This window comes from Canis lupus, chromosome 29 (genome assembly GCF_011100685.1).
Source record: "Canis lupus familiaris isolate Mischka breed German Shepherd chromosome 29, alternate assembly UU_Cfam_GSD_1.0, whole genome shotgun sequence".
NCBI lineage: Eukaryota > Metazoa > Chordata > Mammalia > Carnivora > Canidae > Canis > Canis lupus.
In genome coordinates this window covers 11,697,242-11,709,327 of record NC_049250.1, presented here as the reverse complement: position 1 = coordinate 11,709,327, position 12,086 = coordinate 11,697,242, and the positions used below count along the sequence as shown (strand labels likewise).

Here is a 12,086-nt window from a genome sequence, read left to right as displayed (position 1 = left end):
AAATGCAGAAGGGGGAAAAAATCAGTATTTCATAAAGTCCAACTGAGTCTCCATTAATACAAATACTTTTAAGAAACAGCAGCATTATTTGTGAGGGAAAAATGGAATTTTCTTGACCTGTGTGGATAAATCTATTTAATGTCCAAATACTATTGTCATAAAGGCCCTGGTTTAAGCAAACACGATTCAGAAGAAAACACCCCTGTGCATAAAAATAAACTTTAAGATCATTCAAATATTTTAGTTTAAAATTCCCAAAGCCATTAAAAAAAAAAAAAAAAAAAAAAAAGAGGTTTACTTACCTTTCCTATCTTTACAGTGATGTGTAAAAGGAAATTACAAAATTCACCCAAACGGCCAGCGGCATCACAAGTTAGTTACAGAACCTAACCAAACCACATTCATTCACGCATACTCTCTTTTTCCTCTCCCTTTCGGGCCCTCTTAGCTTAAGCCATTCCGTGACATTATAGACATCAAGGAGTTCTACTAAAAAACAAACAAACAGGGGCACCTGGCTGGCTCAGCTGGAAGAGCCAGTGACTCTTGATCTCAGGATTGTGGGGTTGGGCCCCACGCTGGGTGTAGAGATTACTTAAAACTAAAACCTTTAAAACAAACAAAACAAAAAACCCCAAACCTATCTGAAATTCTTTAAAATAGAGCTGCAACTGTACTTTTTTTTCTGACTTTTAAGCGACTTGGTAGAGGTATGGGTAGCAAAGTACTTAGTGTGGACTGAAGACTCCGAAAAAGACAAGCAGGTTGTTAGGGGCTGCCTTGCGATTCTAACAGGACTCCTCGGTAACTGCTCCTTGATAACTTAGATGTCATTCACTGAAGTGACATTCCTAGCCATCCCAGTGGAACATACTGGCACACTTCCAGAGACTGTAACAAGGAAATAATTTTTAACGGTCACGTGTAAGGGCCTCTTACCTTATAGTCTAATCAGTGAAGGCAGGATGCTTTACACACAAGAATCTACATTCCTAATGTTTATTTCAGTTTTTCAACTTCTTCCTACAAAATTCTCCAAAAGTCAGGAGAATCTAACACTGAAAAGTTCTGCACTGTTACCATCCAGAAAGTCACTAACTTGTTCACAGAAACTTTATTTATTACATGACTATACATCCCAACTCTGGCCATCAGATGTCAGAAACCTTAAGATTAGCTACAGATTACATGTTGGTTTTTTTTATTCTGTAAAATAAAAGAACTGACAAGCAACCAAACTCCAGAGAAAATCAGAAATATGAAAGCAGCTTTAAATGAACCAATACATCAACAACATGTTAACACAAATATATACATACATATATCAACATCGAAGGATACATTTACAGAAATAAATGAAGATTCTCAGTTTTATTTATTGTGAGGTCAAAGATGACAAAACCAAGAAGTCAGGGGTTTAACTTCGTGTCAGCCCCCAGCTCTCACCATTGTGGATATAATGTTCCAGACAACAATAAAGCCACCTTTAAAGCAGCTCTATAACAAAGACAGGGGAGGTCTAGTGTACTTGATATGCGGCTAAAGTTACCCATGCTAAATAACCAAGGCTCGGGATCAGAATAATGGTATTACCTGAACACCTGGGTCCTCATCTTCTTCAGGAGGAGGAGATGGTGGGGGCGTTTTGTCTAAGTCTGAATTTTCAGAACCTTCTGTTTTTCCCTTGTTGACCTTTTTCTTCAAAGCACTTGCTTCTGAATCAGGTTTCTTATTACTAGAATTCAAAGTGGATCACTTAGTGTTCACTTTTTAATGAGGTTTTCCACATGCCCCATGCCTTATATTTCCCACATTAATATCCCGAAAGTATCAATGACAACTGATAAATCGATGCATGTTGGCCGTTTATAGTTAAATGGCACTCTCAATTAAGTTTTTATAGCCAAACCCCATACTGATGACCTTTGGCAAATATCTGACCTAATTAAAAAGAAATTTCATGCAAAAACTCCTAACACCACACGGAGTACATTTCCTCATCTAGACAATGCAAAATCCCTGCCAACACACCAAGCCATAATGAAAAATCAGATTAAGAAGCAGTTTTATTATCAAGTTTTTAAGGTGCAGAATGTTATGGGTTCTTTTTTTTTTTTTTTTAATTTTAATGTCAAGGGAAACTAGACTATAATGATCATTTCTTTGTGTCTCTTGCAGCTTTAAATACTCCTATTTAAGTCCTTTTTATAACTAACACTACTAGGTGTCCTCTATTATGTCATCCAGCTACATTATTATCCAATGAAGCCTTTTAAAATATAACAAAATATATGGCAATTTCCTGTTCTATATAATTTTACTTAATGCTGTCTTCTTAATTTAACATAAGCTTTATTTTGGTGCTAGGCATTTTTTTTTTTTTTGACATAGTCACAATAGCCTCTCTTTCAAAAGCTAGGTCTCTGAAATACAAAAATATAGCAAAGCAACCCCAATAATTAAAGTGCATGTTCCATAGAATGTTTCTGTCAAACGTTAATAGGATTTGAATGTTACATAAGTCAAAAGGCATGAATGAACTCTATGAAAAAAAATTTTTTAATTTAAGTTTACCATCACCTTTAGGACATTTATTTGATGTTCTTTTAAAATGTACATTTAGTGCTAACTTCCATTCCAATTTCCAAACCAGCTCCAACATTTCCTAATATTATCATGTTATCCAACGATTAATCTAACCTCGTTAATGATTTACATTTACTATTTCTAGAAAGCCTAAAATTCCAATATATTTGAAAACAAGATGTATTTCAAAAACCTTTAAAAAGTTTATTTATTGAAGTTTATAAATTCCAGAAAAGTATGCTGACAGAAAACAGCATTTTCTTCAGCCTCAGCTACTACAAAAGACGCCAAGACATCTCTATGCTTTTATTTAAATAAAGCACATCATGTAAAACATTTCAAAATTATGTTAGTATAATAAAGTATCCACACATGCCTAAAATGTATTTTTGTCATGAGTAAATAAAATATTTGGTAATCCTAAACTAGTTATTTCTAAATACTCAGCTCCTGTTTTTATTTTGTGAACACTTTAGCATAGTAAATAGCCACATAAGGAAGTAACTTACAAAGAATTCAAGATTATAGTCAACGGCAGTTAGGTTTAAAGAGTTCTTTTTATTTAAATTTTTTTTAAAAAGGTGCTGTCCTAAAAACTTTAAGTCCCCAAAAGATCCACGGAAAGAATAATATTTTTTAAAATTAAAAAAAAAAAATCCATACAACAGTTCCTCATCCAACTGTCCTAGTGTTTACGCTACACATGGACAGAAGTCTCCCCTACTATGAGGCTCCATTTCCAGCATTTATTTCCGCTCTAACTGCCACAAATTATACAATACTACAGCTGAACGCTGGGCCCCTTTCCTTTCATCTGCACGCCAAGAGCAATCAGATTACCCTGGTAACCAGCGGTCACATGACCAGCACCTGCTCTTTTGGCTGGATGCCACTGACTAAAGCCATCTGCTTCCCTCAATCAGCTTTCAAACATTCTCAACACCTGCGCTGCAGTGTTTTGTGGTTTCTTTTATCAAATCAGTGCAAAACTGCTTCCAAAACTTTACATATTTCTCAAATTTGTTTAAATCAGAGGTAGGCCTGTCACAGAGTTGAACCACTGCCAGGTAAAGTAAGTCGGCAGCCACTGCTTTTCACGGTGACCTCTCTGCACCAGAGCGAAGTACACAATTTAATTTAGTGGGGTTACTGCACCCTGTGTGAACTATCCTATAGGAGTAAAAAGGCTTACTGTCTTAAAGCCACCAGAGCCCAGGTTTGATGAAATATCAATTTGCTGAAGGAGAGAAGTGCTAATGATTTTCCATCTGCCCTTCCCATGAATGAACTATGTGGAACCTCCAAGGCTGCTAAAGTCAGACAAGACCTCTCCAAATGCTTAGGGAGGTGGTGGGGGGGGGGGGGGGGCGGAAAGCCTGTAGCCAAGGGAAGCACTCATCCCAGATCTGATTACTGAAAGATTTCTAAACTCATTAGACCTTGCACTATTAACGTTGCTCAGAGACAGCTAAGCATTTCCATGCTGACATCTTCTCAGGACATCAATATACAAATCAAAAACATGCCAAGAAGTCAGAAAAGCTACAAAATCCTCAGTGTCCACCCAAAGACATAACAATCAAGGACAAGATAAAGTTACTTTAATCACTAAATTGCCTTCATTACTGGTTTGCAGTAATCTCATTTGGATTTTCAACTATGTGTTATATTAAAACCACTCTGTCCCAAAAAAGCCAAAGTCAGGATTTTTCTTTTAACAAATGAGGTATAATATAGGATGGTGGGTTAGAGCACTGATATGGGTCAGACACACCTTAGTTCAAGTTCTGACGCTGTCACTCAGAACCTTATCTGTGTGGGACCCTGGACAAGCCACACCATTTCCCTGAGCCTCCACTCCTCATCTGTAAAATGAGGTAATTCTATCTTCCTCCAAGATTTGTTAGGAGGTTTAAATTAGATAGTGGATGAAGACTTTGGCAACGTCTGACACAAATGGCCAGGATGCACACACATCTAGAAGGCATTCTGGAACGTCTGGGAACCAAACCTCTGGCTTGGTTCAGACCCACTCGGGCCAAATCAACTGCAGACTCGGAGACAGAATCCCCAAGCAACACAAGGAGAAGGAAAGCCCTTTATCCACAGTCCTCAACACAAGTTGGAAGAACAAAGCAGCAGACGGTCTCCAATGCCGCTCCTCTCCATGCCCATGACCAGTGTTCTAGTTCAGGCAGGTATCATCTGACACCTTGCCTGTCACAACTGCCTCCCCACCGCCTCGTCACCCGCAGGACCCACAGGTAGGGGGACCTACCACCAGACTGCCGGGGGAAAGGCACACAGTCTACCTCCAAACCTCTAAGGTTCAAAGCTCACCTTTTATAATGTCAGAGCCAAAACACAGCCATACATTCCTCTCCCAAACTGTAATTTGGAAAGCTGGAAGGCACAAACAGTGCAGCTCTTCCCATTGGGGGTAAGAAAACATTACGAATAAGAAACGTCCCTTAAGCTGACATTACAATGTTGAGAATGAGGCCACTGAGTAGCTTAGCAGAGAGACAGACCCTCAAACAGCTAACAGGACAGCCACTCACGGGAGTAGCCGACACTGGCCTACCAGTGGGGATCACAAGAAAGACCAGGGGTGGGCAGGGAATGCTTTCACCTTCTGGCCCTAAATGGTCTCCATCCTGGAGAAATCATATCTGCTCCCACTCTTCTCCCAAACCTGCTCTGCCTCCCACACTTCTTAGTTCAGGGACATGGCACTGCCACCAAAACAAAAACAAAACCAAACCCACCCTCCGTACATCACCACAGTGACCAGCAAAAATGTAAACCTGATTGCATCATTCTGCTTCAAGTCCAATTCCATATGTAATAACATCGGAGTCTGCATTGGCAATATAAGGCCTTCTGCAATTTTTGCAACTGGCAACCATATTATTTTTCTACTTACCTCACACCCCAAACCCCCCACCCACCCTTTATGCTGCAGACACAAAGAACTACTCCCTAAGGGGTACACCTATCTCTTCCACGTCCACTCCCCTCCCAACTCCATTACTGCTGTGCAAGACTCGACCAGGCCATCTCATTCAGGGAAGCCTTTTCTGGTCAAAACAGACTAGATGACTCCACCTACATGTCATAAGGTGTACCCCATACAAGGGATATTTAAAATACACAGAATATGGTGGTAGTAATGGTGGTTCACTGCAATGAACCAAGACCAAAGCCGTGTGTGTGTGTACACATGAGTGCATGTGTGACTGTCTTTCTCCAAATCTCCCTTACACTCAGAAAGAGGAAGAGTGTGTCCTATTTATCTTTGCTTTCCTAGTGCCTGGTCAGGTATGTTCCTTATCAACTTTAGCAGATCGATTTAACTAAAGAGCGCAAGTAGCAGCAACAACAACAATAACAACAACAACACACACACACACAGCCCTTATGATATGCCAGGCGCTATTCTAAAGTGCTTTTCTCATTAACTCCTTTCAGAAAACCCCACAGATTCTATCTTTATGATGAAAGAGCTATGAAGCTCAGTAAAATGGGACTAACATGCTACCAAAATAGAGTGAGACTTCACAAGTTTTCAAAACCAGTACATCTATATACTTCCCCTCCCTCTTCACCAAGTTCTTTCATTTCCTCAGACTTATCTCCCATCGCTGCTGGTAAGACCGAGATACAGAGCCACCCACTCCTGAAGCCCTTCCAACCCTGGAAGCAGCACATTATTCTGGGGAGGGTGCTAGCAGTTTGAAGGGCACTGTCCCTCCACCAGCTCTATTTTCATTTCACATTTTATCATGAGAGCATGGTCACACTGGTGGACAGCTGGATGAGCTCAGCGTCCATAGCTTAGTGACATTTAAGTCACCACTGCTAGACCAGGCTCTAATGTGCTTTAATTGTCCCCTGTGTGATCAAAGCACAGGCCATCTTCATGAGAACCCAGGAACACAAACTCTGTATTTGGAGAATACATGTTATATGGAGGGAAGTGCTAAGGACATTCCATACCCTGAAGGGTTCATATTCAGCTTCTGACCGTTAAGAGTCTGCAATGAAGGCCTAAGTGGAAGTACCTAAAATGGGGTGGCATGAACTCATTCCACTGAAGACATGGCACAGAGATAACAATTTTTCTTTCTTTCTTTTTTTTTTTTTTTGGTGAGAATGAGTACAAGCTTTGAAACAGGCCAAGGGCCAGAACTTACTAGATATCTAGCTAGCTGCCCTGATTTATTGCAAAACAGAATGCAGTTAAACATTGATCAGCATCAGCCTACGGATCTAAGTCCTCAAAAGAAACGCAGTTTAAAAAGAAACCACATGTGATGAGAAAATGGTTAGTAAAGGTCTGGACACTGGGAGGGAGTTCTCGGACAGACACTTCAGATGGGGTAAGTTAGTGAAGATTCTCATCACACTGGGAAAAATCAACCTTGAGGCGTGGGTCATGAAGATTAATCAGATTTGTCTCAGGGACTCAAGCCAAAATGTCATACTATAATCTTTTAGAAGAAGAGTAAAAGGTATTGAAAGATATCCTTATATTTTATATGCTCAAAAGGTTTTTTAATGAAGAATCAAAATTAATGGATGGGAAGTGAGAGAGATGTTCCTGGCATGGGATGTTTGCGGTGCGCTGTAATTCTAAAAGATCCAGGCTGCCAGAATAAAAACTGTAATAAGCTGTTAGAGTCAAGGGCCCAATGGTGGTAGAAAGAAAAGCATCAAGTCTTTCAACTTGAGTAGATAATTTTTTTTTTTTTTACAGATTTTATTTATTCATGAGAGACACAGAAAGAGAGAGAGAGGCAGAGACACAGACAGGGAGAAGCAGGCTCGACGCGGGACTCGATCCTGGGTCTCCAGGATCACGTCCTGGGCTGAAGGCGGCGCTAAACCGCTGAGCCACCCAGGCTGCGCCATGAGTAGAGGATTTTCCTCTAAGTTTATAAACCTCAAAAAAGAAACGCAAAAGAAAAAAGAGACAAAGTACTAAAAGCTTAAAAGTGTCAAACTAAAAATAAAATATGAAATCATCATGTAAACTTAACCCAACAAAACAAAAATAAAATGTTTAAAGAAAGTCCTTAGACTAAAATTTATTTAATGGCTAAATTCGAATATAATAAAATGCAGGTGACAGAATAAACTAATGATGAAAGAGACAAACTGCGCAACACACAATAAACACACAGGACAACTCCTTCCCACGAAGGCAATCAGAGCTTGCCAGGTGAAGGCCTGAGTGTGCTCTGGAGACTGCCCACCCCCTGGGATGCTCCACAGGGCAACCCTGGGCAGATAGCAGCCGGGTGGGAATGGTGGGGTGTGACCAAGACCCTTGACCTGCACACTTATGCCCTCTGGCTCCCAGCAACTCAGCCAGCCTGGTGCCACATGGTTCCCTCCAAGTGGGTACCTTGCCCCCTCAGCCCCTAAACTCTACCCATAAATTCCTCACCCAACTTCTGAAGATGGTTGAGAAAGAGAAAGAGGAAGAGCAGAGAAGAGAAAAAGAGAGAGAAGGGGAGGGAATTCTATTTTATTTCTGAACAACAAACATAAGATTTCACTGACAAATTAATAGGCTTTTTTTTTTTTTTTTTAAGTTCTCTGAATGTCACTGGCTGGAACACCTCTAAGACATTTAATGTAATCTAAATTGTTACCTTAAAATAGCTCTTCGAGCACCAATGTTCTTACTCCTTAAGAACATTAACTATGCTAAATTTTTAGAAAAGATACAGAAACCTAACTTGCCTTCATTTAAAATGAAAGTATATTTCAACTCAACATGCCTTACCTTTACATTTTACAATCGAACTTTCCAAGGATGAAGAAACTGATGGTCAGACAGGCTACATGCTCAGCCCAAGAAGTGGCATTGCTAGGACTAGAGCTAAACCTGTCTGGTTTCAGGGCCCACGTCTGAGTCCTGGAACTGGTCTGAAGGCATCTAACCTCCTCATAGAGATCTCCATAGAGTCCAGTGTGTGCCTGGCCTTTTAGGGTATCCCTCAGGCCTTTGGAACCTTTGCTGGTGAATGTCTTCTGTTACTTGGGACCATCTCTGGGTAGCCTTCCAGTACCACCAGAACCCTATCTTGATGATAGCTACAGAGTTGCCCCTTATTTAAAAATGAATGAGAAGGAAGGAAGGAAGGAAGGAAGGAAGGAAGGAAGGAAGGGAGGGAGGGAGGGAGGGAGGGAGGGAGGGAGGGAGGGAGGGAGGGGAAAGAAAGAAAAGAGAAAAAAGAAAAAAGAAAAGAAAAAAGAAAAGAAAAGAAAAGAGTGATAGAAAAGCCTCCTGAAGGAGCCAAATCCATTTTTAATACAATGAATATGTTCTAGATGGGGGGAAAAAGACTCATCATGCAGTCAAGAATTTTCATCGAAAAACTAAAGGTTGCTGAGTTATGGATTGAATTAAGATCTTCCAGTAGCATGGAAAAGAACACTAGTTAGTTAATACATTATCTCATCACAGAAGCTCAACATAAACATTAGCCACTGTGGCTATATGACACTGCCTGGCACTGTTCTGCAACATAAGAACTGAATAAATCAGACATTACAAAACTGATGCAAAAAGCACTCTTTTACTATAGCATATTCTTCCAAGTGCCAAACAGTAGGGCACAGATGTGGTTCCTTGTGCATGTACTGAAAATGCCACTCTTATTTAGCCACAGCGTTCCCATGATCCTGGAAAGGGGATACTGGTCTAAGTCTGGCAGTTAGAACCCCATTCCCTAGATTCATAATGAGCTTCTCTGATCTGCCAGCATGGCCAATACAACAAATGAGACATGCTGCTCATCCACATTTTAATCAGGTGCTACCTATAACTTTCCCTAATTAACATTTTTATTTTTTTAAATGTTTTTAAAATGTGAGACAGAGAAAGCATGGGGTGGGGGGCAGAGGGAAAGGGAGAAGCATGCTCCCCACTGAGCAGGAAGCCCAACTCAGGACTAAATCCCAGGACCCTGAGATTGTGACCTGAGCCAAAGGCAGATGCTTAACCGACTGAGCCACCCAGGCATTGAACCACCCAGACAGAGTGGGAACCCACCCAGAGTTCCCCTCTCCTAGATAACATTTTAAAGCTAGGCCACGCAGACTTCTCTGAGAAGCTAAAGGGAAGGTTGGTGTTTTAGATGGCTAATGATGTTCTCAGGGTGGCTTTGCACAGTACCCAGACTCAAAGGGGCCCTTACCTGGGCAGAAGACACCTAGCAGAAAGATCTTTGTATATCAAATGATAAATTTTGCCTTTGTATAGGTCTTCATACTTTTCAAAAGCATTTTCGTATATAGTTTTTAATAATTATTTAAAAATTAAGCCCATGATTTCTTCTGCTCTTTATCTTCCAATTCTAACATCACAGCCACATGTTCAATGACAACATATGTTCCACCCTAAGATTCCACTTAAGAAAGTCTTCAAGGGGGATCCCTGGGTGGCTCAGCAGTTAAGCGCCTGCCTTCGGCCCAGGGCGTGATCCTGGAGTCGCAGGATCGAGTCCCACGTCGGGCTCTCTGCACGGAGCCTGCTTCTCTCTCTGCCTGTGTCTCTGCCTCTCTCTCTGTGTCTCATGAATAAATAAATAAAATCATTAAATAATAATAATTAAAAAAAAAAAGAAAGTCTTCAAGGGAATGTATCTCCAGAAAAATCCCCCTTTAACATTCCACTACCACCCTGAGCTCCTTGCCTCTCAACTTTCATCTGATGGGTGCAATGAGAGCTGGAGGTGGAGTCTATGCCACCCTTTCCCACATCCAACCACAGTGGCAGCCAGCCACCACTTTCAAGTCCACTCCAGCTCCCTGGACAGGCAGAAACAAACTTTTGCAGACCAGTGTGGTCCAGTCCTGCATCTAGCACAGGGCAGGAGTTAGCAAGACCTGCTTTTTAAGGGTCCATGTTGTTGGGCATTCTCTTCCCCCAAGGACTATGAACCAAACCACACGTGGCTAATGGTAGTACAGTCTGTGCTAAAGAGTGGCTGACAGGGGATCCCTGGGTGGCGCAGCGGTTTAGCGCCTGCCTTTGGCCCAGGGCGCGATCCTGGAGACCCGGGATCGAGTCCCACGTCGGGCTCCCGGTGCATGGAGCCTGCTTCTCCCTCTGCCTCTCTCTCTCTCTCTCTCTCTGTGTGACTATCATAAATAAATTAAAAAAAAAAAAAAAAAGAGTGGCTGACAACTACTCCCTCCTTGCTCATTCAGCTGATTTAAAACAAATCAGATAGAGGAAGGATGATAATGTGGTCTATCACTGGCAAGAGAAAGACTGAGACGGCCATCCTAAAGGAAAAAAGGATTTCTAATTAAAAAGACCCAATGGCGAGGTGCCTGAGTCACTCAGTCGGTTAAGGCATCCGACTCTTGACTTCGGCTCAGGTCATGATCTCATGAGTTGTGGGACTGAGCCCCGAGACCAGCTCCGTGGTCAACAGGAGTCTGCTTCAGATTCTCTGGCCCCTGCCCCTCCCCTCTGCTCACATGCTTTCTTGCTCTCTCAAATAAATGAATCTTAAAAAAAAAAAAAAAAAAAAAAAGTCCAATGGGCCTCTTTCAAAGAGAAGATAACCTTTGAGACCAGCAGAGAAGAGGGCGTCTAGCTGGTCCCATCCCTGACCTGCAGCTTGGATTTAATGAACCACAGACTTGGCAGGGCAGACCAGAGAGCAGAGATGCACAATGCCCACAGGCACCTTCTCTCCCTTGCTCCTCTCCAATACTGAAAGGGCTCAACACTCCACTTTGTGGTCATACATTAAAAAAATCTGTGCCCTCTTCTGCAGAGTGTCCAAAATACTTAATTCAGTATTTCCAATTATCCAATGCTGTGGGCCAAAATTGAATCATGGAACATAAAAGAAAAAAAAGCAGAAGGAAAGCTGTGGGTTTAATTTATTTTATTACCAAATACCTGAGGGAGAGGTATCTGACTCTCCAGGTTTTGTGTACTTATTAAATAAAACTAGTTTAATGGTTTGCTTTTGTGTCTAATCTCTACAGAGAAATTTTACATGTAGAAGAGCACACTGTAAAATATATATTAGGTTACCAAAACTACACCGCTGTTGGGCTTGTTGGCAGAATAAAAATATTCTGTGGGTTAAAATGCTACTTTCTTAGATCAGAATTGAGAAAACAACATCTGAAAAGCAAAATTCCTCAGAATAAAGTTACCACATAAATATTAATGATAATGATAGTGTGGTTTACAAAACAAACAAACAAAAAAAACAAACAAAAAACCCACTTTACATGGTTTTGGTACTTCGTGTTTTTGAAAAATAAGAGCAGTATGTTGACTGTCCATTTTAAAATAAAATAATTCATCACTCTTAATTTAGAAGGTGCATTTTAGTTTCCTGCTAACTTTAAATGTTGGGGGGGGGGGGTTGGAAAATAGCAAGGAAGCTGCACCAGAAGCAAATCTCCACGGCTTCATTTAACTGGTGCTTCACTAGTCAAGTCACAATCTTTGGCCA

At 41.0% G+C, this 12,086-nt stretch overlaps 1 protein-coding gene across 4 annotated transcripts in view; it reads right to left on the bottom strand.

Moving 5' to 3' along the window:
• Positions 1–12,086, bottom strand: part of CHD7 (chromodomain helicase DNA binding protein 7) — a 191,545-nt gene that overhangs the window by 69,181 nt on the left and 110,278 nt on the right. For all 4 annotated transcript variants that reach the window (XM_038579376.1, XM_038579377.1, XM_038579378.1 and 1 more), the window contains one exon: positions 1,594–1,735. In XM_038579376.1, coding sequence (XP_038435304.1) covers positions 1,594–1,735 — 142 coding nt within the window. The remainder of the gene's footprint in view (positions 1–1,593; positions 1,736–12,086) is intronic.